The sequence below is a fragment of the Triticum aestivum genome, chromosome 1D, assembly GCF_018294505.1.
Source record: "Triticum aestivum cultivar Chinese Spring chromosome 1D, IWGSC CS RefSeq v2.1, whole genome shotgun sequence".
Classification (NCBI taxonomy): domain Eukaryota; kingdom Viridiplantae; phylum Streptophyta; class Magnoliopsida; order Poales; family Poaceae; genus Triticum; species Triticum aestivum.
In genome coordinates, this window is record NC_057796.1 from 12,017,741 (window position 1) to 12,026,873 (window position 9,133).

Consider the following 9,133-nt stretch of genomic DNA (forward strand, 5'->3'; position numbering starts at 1 on the left):
TCCACCAGCACCACGTATTTTATTCCCACCTGATACGCTGCCAATAGTATATATATAGAGTGGCAAATAATAATAGTACAACTTTTCCGCTGCCGTTGCTGTCATGCAAGTCGGCAACGGACCCCTCAAGCCTCTCGCTTTCCGGGGTCAAACACACCACGCTCCGACGATTCCGGGTGGCCGGCGGGACGGCTGATACGCAAACAGCTTTGATTTAATTCACACGCCCCACAAGATAGATACTTTGATTGATCGACACAGCTTTCGATTCCGTTGCCGGTTCCTTTCCGTGCACCAGCGCCACCAGCTTGCTATCTAGTACTGTATCATCATTGGGGGTTGCTTTGCTGCCACTTGTGCTTTGCTTGCTGCTTGAACATGTGGCAGCGAGCGCCCGCCCGTTTGTCCGCCCAAATTAGTGGCCGGCATTTGTCGTCCATTCGGGCACCGAATTCTTGCGCAGTCATGCTGTGCTGGCAACTATACGGTGATGTAGATGTACAACTAAATCAGTGGACCAGACCAGAACACAATCGGTTTCATACATTTGTGGCACAATTTTATCTTCTCACAAGTGGCTAGCTATGACATTATTGCATCATATGGTTGGTTTCAGTCATTCTAACATCATACGGTCCACATGTGCAGGCCGTCTTCTCTGAAGGACAGCCATGGCTACGATCAAAGACATTGGCGTCGGGGCGGCGTTCAACATAGTGACCGCCACCATCTTCCTGCTGATATTCGCCTTCCTGCGGCTACAGCCCATCAACGACAGGATCTACTTCCCGAAATGGTACCTCAAGGGAATGCGGGACAGCCCCTCCTCTGCCGGCGCCGCCGTGACCAAGTATGTCAACCTGAACGTGCGGTCGTACCTGAAGTTCTTGAGCTGGATGCCGGCTGCTCTCAAGATGCCCGAGGAGGAGTTGATCGAGCACGCGGGCCTCGATTCCGTTGTCTATCTACGGATATACCTCACGGGGTACGTTGCTGCAGCTTTGCGCTCTTGGTGGATCTTTGCAGCCGCTCGTCTTTGTTGTTTATTCTTACTTGGTTATGATGTGATTCTTTTTGGTGCCAGCAATTTTTTATCATTCTCAGTCTCTTAAGGCATAAACCTGGAGCATAACTACCAAATTTAGTGCTGTTTAGGTGCATGTTGCATGGGAATGATGTCTACAGGTTGCCAAAATTTACTGCTCTGCCTGTGTTGTTACTTACACTTCCAAGTCTATTAATGGGGTCACACATATCATGTGGGTTTTAATAAGCAGGTCCATTTCTGTTATACAAACATGTTTTTCCTTATTATTTTTAATTACAAAAATGGTTTAGCACTGTATTTGGAACATCAGATGGGCATATGTACATTATATTATTTATCCATTTTGCGCATAACATCCTGCATGTCAAGTAGCCCAATCTTTCGATGCCTATATGCTGACGAACTTTTAACTAATCATTTGCAGACTGAAGATATTTCTCCCGATTACGATTCTTGCTTTTGCTGTTCTGGTCCCTGTGAACTGGACCAATGATACGCTAGATGATTTGAAGGTAGTCCACAGTGATATTGACAACCTTTCAATATCCAACATACCTTATGGATCAAAGAGGTGAGCAACGGGATATGTAGCAGAAATAGTTTATTTATGTTGATTATGAAAATGCTTTGCTGATTTGTTTCATAGAAGCTGTAGATATTCAATAGTGGCGCTGGCTTGCCACAAGTAATATCTATATATGCATACAGCTTGCACCGTAGGCACATGAGTTTCTTATAGTTGCAGGATTCTTAGTGTTTATTTGGGTGAGCAATGCACCATTCTTGTGTCATTTTAGTAAGGTGCAAGCACTCTGTACAGGCTTAGCATTTAGCAACTGCCCGTCAAAAAAATAAATAAATCAAGTTATAGGAAGTTGTTCTGCTCAAAAGCATGTTGTTGCATATCAGCCACGCAACATAAATCTCCCACCCATAATTGTTAGAGGTTCTTTCATTCTTGTATGTTCATGATTATGCTCATGCTTCCATTTTTTGTGCAGGTTTATTGCTCACTTGGTTATGGCCTATGTATTTACGTTTTGGACCTGCTATGTACTTAAGAATGAGTATGAAAGAGTCGCGACTATGAGGTTGCGCTTTCTTGCTTCAGAGAAACGCCGACCGGATCAGTTCACTGTATGTATACCCATTTACCTATACTCTTCCTATTTAGTAGATTGGGATGTTTAGGGTGTTGTATGTAAGTTTGGATAACTCAAAAGGCGCTGGCAGACTAGCAAATTGTGGGGCTATAAGGATCACACACTGGATTTTTCTTCTTTGTTATTGTGTAACTTGATAAACATATTAATATTCCTATTATTTCAAAATTGGAATTGTATAACTTGATAACTATTTAAATATTCCTATTATTTTAAAATTTGAAAGCAAATTCTGGAGCAGATTTTTCTGGCAAATTGTTGGTATAAAGCACCTTTGTGACTGCAACTTATACATGAGCTCAGTTTAGATCCCTTTTCTAGAAAAAAGAATGCTGCATACAGCAATAATCTCAGTAGAATGATCTTATCTAGATTAATGGTTCTCTGATTATTCTTTTGATTCTGAGTCATCAATGTATTTTTATTGTAGGTTCTTGTACGGAACATACCACCAGACCCCGATGAATCAGTTAGCGAGCTTGTGGAACATTTCTTCCTTGTCAATCATCCCGATCATTATCTGAAGCATCAGGTAATCACTAAATTTTGGAACATCTCCCATTTGAAGAATCATCTGCAAATCCAAATGTAAGGAAGTGTGCAGTGCAAAGCAATTATCAGGTTACTGATATGCTATAGCACGACATGTATGATGATATTTGGGTTCACAATTTGTTGTTTAGCTACTTAGTTAAAATAATAACTATGATTTTCCTTAAACTAATTATTGTGTTTAAGCCTTATATTGCATTTCTTTCTTGCTACCTCTTCAGATGATTTATGTAGGGGACTAATCTTTTATGTCTTGTTGCTCAATAGACAGTTTACAATGCAAATAAACTTGCTGATCTGGTTGAAAAGAAGAAGAAAATGCGGAATTGGCTTGATTACTACCAAAACAAGCTTGAGCGAAAATCCAAAAGGCCAACAACTAAGGTTGGTCTGCAAATATAGTTACCCATTCATTGCTTTTTTATTGTATTCGGGGTCTGTTTTGTAATTCCTTTGCCTATCTTTGTACCTAAATTACAGACTGGCTTTCTTGGATGTTTTGGTTCTGAAGTGGATGCTATTGATCACTGCAAATCAGAGATCGAGAAGATAGGAACGGAAGTAAGTTACAAAATATGTATTCATGTAACCTTTGTACTATTCGTCTATGCATGCTGTCATTTTGACTAGATATTTAATCTTTCTTTGTTCTTTTTAAGTGTTAGGTTATCTATTGTTTACAGCTAACTGTCAGAACACAGAGTCTAATACATGACAATACACAGGAAGCTGAAGAGCGTAAGAAGGTCATGAAGGATCCCAAGTCAATTATGCCAGCATCCTTTGTTTCTTTCCGTTCACGGTGGGGTGCAGCTGTTTGTGCTCAGACACAACAGACCAGCAACCCAACCCTTTGGCTGACTGAATGGGCTCCAGAACCTCGTGATGTGTACTGGAGTAATCTATCTATTCCCTTTGTTTCCCTCACAGTCAGGAGGTTGATAATTGGCGTGGCCTTTTTCTTCCTCAACTTCTTCTATGTCATTCCAATAGCATTCGTGCAGACTCTTGCAAATCTTGAAGGCATAGAGAAGGCACTACCATTTCTAAAACCTTTAATTGAATCGTAAGTCTACTTTCACAATGTTTATTACTCCCCAGTTTCGTGGCGTCTCCATAGATTTTCCGTCATTGCTGTAGAATCAGTGTGAAAGTTTATTGTTGAGATGTCATATATATTGATGTCCTCCTGATTTCTGCTTGCCAACTATTTTCCAGACCTCCCATTAAATCATTCATCCAAGGGTTTCTTCCTGGACTAGCTCTGAAGATCTTCCTCATAGTGCTTCCAACTATACTGATGTACATGTCACAGTTTGAAGGACTAATATCACAGTCATCACTAGAGCGAAGAACTGCATCCAAGTATTTTATATTCTTGTTCTTCAATGTATTTTTGGGGAGCATCGTTACAGGATCTGCTTTGGAGCAGCTTGATACCTACCTTCATGCGTCAGCTAATGAGTATGTCCCTTACAGACACATTTACCAATTATGCACTTAGAGTAAAAGGTGTATAAATAGCACATCATTTATAAGTTTGCCGCAACATGTAGCTCATATGTGGTTGGTCAGTTGCATTTTATCTTATCTTTCCTAAGCATGACGTTGCATTTTCCGGTGATGATATTTTTTACTTCACCTTATTATGGGAGGGGAGTCCTGAACAGATTTAGCAGTGTCAGTGATAACTTTGTGGGCTGCGCATCATGATATATTAATTTTTTGGAAGAAAAATGTCCGCCTTCTTGGCTTTAATGGTACCACGACGGAATGGGGGTCTCCCGCTATGGAAAAAAAAACTATGGTTTTGCATTTGGTTACAGTTTGTGAACCCTGACCTGGCCTAGCTTCTTTTGACTTATGGAGAACTCATGTCTTAGAAACAAACATCAATTACGCTTAATGCATGATACATATTAGAATTCTCATTAACTTTCTCTAAATTAGACCCAACACATATAGTTTCTTGAAATTGGCAAAGAAATTAGGTCAGTTGTGGTACCCAGCGGTAAAAGCTGGCTGGAACATCACTGTATGTAGTGACCTGTGCTAGGTGCTGCTGATGCTTTTTTACTTAACATACCAGTTATTGTTGGTATTTTTTGTTTGTGTTCGATATTGCGCACTGATCTTCAGTGTTACACTTTTTTATCATGCATCTGAAAATCTGTTCTTCACATTCCTAAATTGAATGGTGATCGCTATCTCCAATGAGTCTAAATTGCCTCTTTTGCAGCATACCAAGGATCATTGGTGTAGCCATACCAATGAAGGCAACATTTTTCATAACATACGTAATGGTTGATGGTTGGGCTGGTGTATCTCTTGAAATATTGAGAATAAGGGCATTTGTACTATACCACCTGAAAAACTTTTTCTTGGTCAAGACGGAGAAGGACAGAGAAGAGGCAATGGATCCGGGCAGTATCTGTTTCTACTGGTCCGAGCCTCGAATACAGCTATATTTCTTGCTTGGTCTTGTGTATGCTGCAGTGACACCGCTCTTGCTACCTTTCATACTGGTATTCTTTGCGCTGGGATACGTTGTCTACCGCCACCAGGTAAAGAGCTCTTGCTACTACTTCCGAGATTTTTGGTGTTTCGATGATGGTCGAATATGATGAACCTCTGAATGTTTGGTTTCCTTACTTGATCCTACATTGTTTCAGATCATAAATGTCTACCATCAGCGGTACGAGAGTGGGGCGCAGTTCTGGCCCAACGTGCATCTACGCATAACCGTAGCCTTGATTGCATCGCAGCTGCTTCTCCTTGGGCTCTTAAGTACAAAAGGTTTGGAGGAGGCGACGCCAGTTCTCCTCGTTCTTCCCATATTAACCTTTTGGTTCCACAAGTACTGCACGCACCGGTACAAACCCGCGTTTGTGAGGAACCCGCTGCAGGTAACGTTTACACATAATCTCTCTTCGCCATCGGATTGATTTCTCCTTGTCCTCTTCGGTGCTGAGAGTCTGAAGATGTGCCGTGGTTTGCGCAGGAGGCGATGAGGAAGGACACGCTGGAGCACGCGAGGGAGCCCAACTTCGACCTCAAGTCGTACCTGGCGGACTCGTACCTGCACCCGGTGTTCAAGAGCGACGACGTCGACAAGTTCTACGTCGCCGAGGACCCCGGCGCGGAGGAGGTGATCGTGGCGACCAAGCGGCAGTCGAGGAGGACCACGCCCGTGCAGAGCAAGTATGACGGCTCCGACAGGCTATCCGTGCCGGACTCCATACCCGAAAGGTAGCACCTGGCTGGCCAGCCATGGGAGGAGTGCTATTGGTTCTTTAGGCTGTTAGCGTGTACAGAGAGAGACAGAGAGGGGGGAATGGAATTCTGCTTGATGAGATGTCACACGGCTGGGGATGTTGATTGCACTTGCAAACTTGCAATGCACACGGCACACCAGTACACCTGTTTTTCCACTAGTATCTGAACCGAATACGATCCAGAGATGCGCATTGCAGTGAGGATTGGTTTGGCGTTGGCAACCGTATAGTATTATTGTGAATTGGAGAAGTTTGTGACCACTTTCATCTGTCCTATTAGAGTTTTAAAATACTAGTAAGCGTGCATGTGCAACGCACGTATATGCATTTATATGTCGGGGCGACGACCTAGAAACAATACCGGTTGAGTGTGCAAGGCGTGTTGGAGCAGTGGACGTCGAAGCGATGGCCCCAATAGCTTGGCATATAAAATGCTTCTCTTCAATTTAAAATTTGAATACACATATCTTATAGTTCCAATTCACATGTAGTTACTTGTGTTGCAATCCTACATGTGCAACAATTTGGAGAGATCAAATGACGATGGGATCTACTTGTTTGCAAACATAATTAAATAAGCATCTAATTAATTACATTCATCTTCAGGCTTTATTCTATTCTCCTATCCCCCTCTGTTTACCTGCTCACCATAATTCCCTTCGCTTCTAATCTCACCTACTTGTTGGGTTAGCCCTAGGAAATCACACATGCTATTGACAAGCTTTCAAACGTTACAACAAATATCTGTATTATAAGCATTCAAGCATTACAAAATAGTACAGTGGGGTATATCGAACATAACAGTGAACATTTTCATGCCCTGGTGATCTGATACTTTTATTTATGCTACTGTTTTACTACAATTCAAATAGGATCTGAAGGCATTAGGCATTACACAAAAACACAGAGAACTGCTATAATTTACAACAGGCTTTTGGTTTCTGGAACCATTTCATGCCCAAGTGATCTGATCCTTGTACTTTTGCTACAATGATACAGTGATACAAGTAGAATATGAAGGCATTAGGCATTACAACAAAAGGAACAGAGCTGCTATATTTACAACATGCTTTGTATTATTTTATATGGGAAAATTTTGTTTTTGCCACTCTAGATTTTGTCAATTTTTCTTATGCCACTCTAGATTTTGACATCTCGCTTTTGCCACTCTTAGTTTGTGACAATTATCACAATTGCCATTCTGTTAGGTCAATGGATGTTTTGACCAAACGGAGCAGGGAAAAGACCATATTGCCCTATGTTATTTGTTTTGCTTTTGACACTCCAGTTCTCGCCAAATATTGCTTTTGCCACTAGAGTAACATCTAATGTTACACAGTATTTTAGCATGACCTATTTGAAAATCTGACATCACACATCTTATGTTAAAAAGTTTGGCATGACCTATTTGGAAATATGACATCATAGATAATTACACAATATTTTCACACAAGTCTTGACAGTAATGGCATCATTACCAGCAACATAGTTCATAATATCAGGAAATTAGTTCATAGGAGTACACATCCATCATCTAAACTTAACAGCAAGGTTCACATGTAGTTGCATCAACTACACAACAAGGTTCATATGTAGTTGCATCAACTACACTGCAAGGTTCACAAATGCATACTGACCACCCAAAAGCAACATGTAGCTGCATCAACTAAACAACAAGGTTCACATATGCATATGGACTACCCAAAAGCAAGGCCTTTACAAGTCTACATAGTACAATGCAATAGCAAAACAACAGGGTTCACATATATGCATTGTGCTCTAGAAAGTAGCAATTCATCTCACATTTTTGGCACATGAGTGCAATCAAGCTTCTTTTTCTCTTAGTAGTATGCAACTTTGGACAAAGTGCAAGAAATGGCTACTATATTCAGCATGCAAATTCCCTTGGGTTCTGTGATTATTGTTATAATTGCTATGAACAATATGTATAATGTCATAACATATGTAGCTAGTTCAGAAAATAAATACAGAATAGTGGCAGGTTTGCATTGTTTGAGTAAGCCAACCACCATAGTATCTACAAGCGGCTCAATCAAACAAGACTATCGCAGTCCACTACACTGCTAAACAGAGCCTGAATGCACACAATTATCTCAATTCTAATCACAAATTACAGCAATTTTGGACATAGAGCAGTCACACAATTAAGCACAAAAGCAATCACACAATTAAGCTACAAAGGGAACATCAACAAGTTGAGGAAGCAGGAAGAACTTGCCCGTAAGAGAGAGGAACGAGCAGATGGGCCACTCCTACCGCCATGGCTGAAGTCGCGGCTCCCTCCATCCCGTGGGAGAGCGTTGCCTAGGGAGGCTGGAGAAGAGCGTTGCGAGGGGAGGCTGGAGAAGGAATCTCAGAGGATTCGCAGAGGGGAGTCGGGGTCGGAGACCTAGGTGGCGACGACAGGAACCCTAGATGGTGGCGGCCATTGGAGGCGGGGGTCGGGAAGGCGGCGCCGGGGAGGTCGGAGGGGGGCTTCTGGGACGTCGGAACCTTAGGTGGCGGCGGGCGCTAGAACCCTGGGTGGCGGTGGCGGGAACCCTAGGTGGTGGCGGCCATTGGAGGCAGGCGTCGAGGAGGCTAGAGAGGTCGTCTGGGAGGCCAGAGGGGGCGTCACCTTGCAGTGACCGGCGGGACGGGGACGCGGCGGTCGGAGGGCTGGGTGGCGGCGGCTACTGGAGCCGCGTGTGGCGATGGGGTCGGGTGCGGTGATGGGGTCGGGTGCGTTTTGTGTGTGGCTGTTATTTTTAGAAGAAATTGGGTTAGCTTAATTAGGACATGTTTGGGTCACTTCCAAAGTGGGCCCACAAGTCAGTAGGGGCAACCATAGTCTTTTTAGGAAATACCGACAGCACATTGTCTGGTCAACTTGCTAGGATAAACGGTCAACTCATGGATGCCTAACAAAATGGCATTTGTGATATATTGTCAACATTTAAGAGTGGCAAAAGCAAAATGTCGAAATCTAGAGTGGCATAAGGAAAATTGGCAAAATCTAGACGCAAAAACAAAAATTCCCCCTTCTTATATACTATAGTGAACATTTTCATGGCCTGGTGATCTGATACTTCTAT

The 9,133-nt window shown here is 42.5% G+C and overlaps 1 protein-coding gene across 1 annotated transcript in view; it reads left to right on the plus strand.

The window, feature by feature from the left end:
- Window positions 1–6,299, plus strand: part of LOC123179932 (CSC1-like protein At3g21620) — a gene marked incomplete in the record, with an annotated part of 7,505 nt that extends 1,206 nt beyond the window's left edge. The window contains 11 exon segments of the mRNA XM_044591842.1: window positions 697–985; window positions 1,473–1,619; window positions 2,050–2,185; window positions 2,642–2,743; window positions 3,031–3,147; window positions 3,244–3,324; window positions 3,489–3,829; window positions 3,982–4,227; window positions 5,003–5,327; window positions 5,436–5,669; window positions 5,765–6,299. Of these exon segments, the coding sequence (XP_044447777.1) occupies window positions 697–985; window positions 1,473–1,619; window positions 2,050–2,185; window positions 2,642–2,743; window positions 3,031–3,147; window positions 3,244–3,324; window positions 3,489–3,829; window positions 3,982–4,227; window positions 5,003–5,327; window positions 5,436–5,669; window positions 5,765–6,016 (2,270 nt within the window).
- Window positions 6,300–9,133: the final 2,834 nt, after the last annotated feature.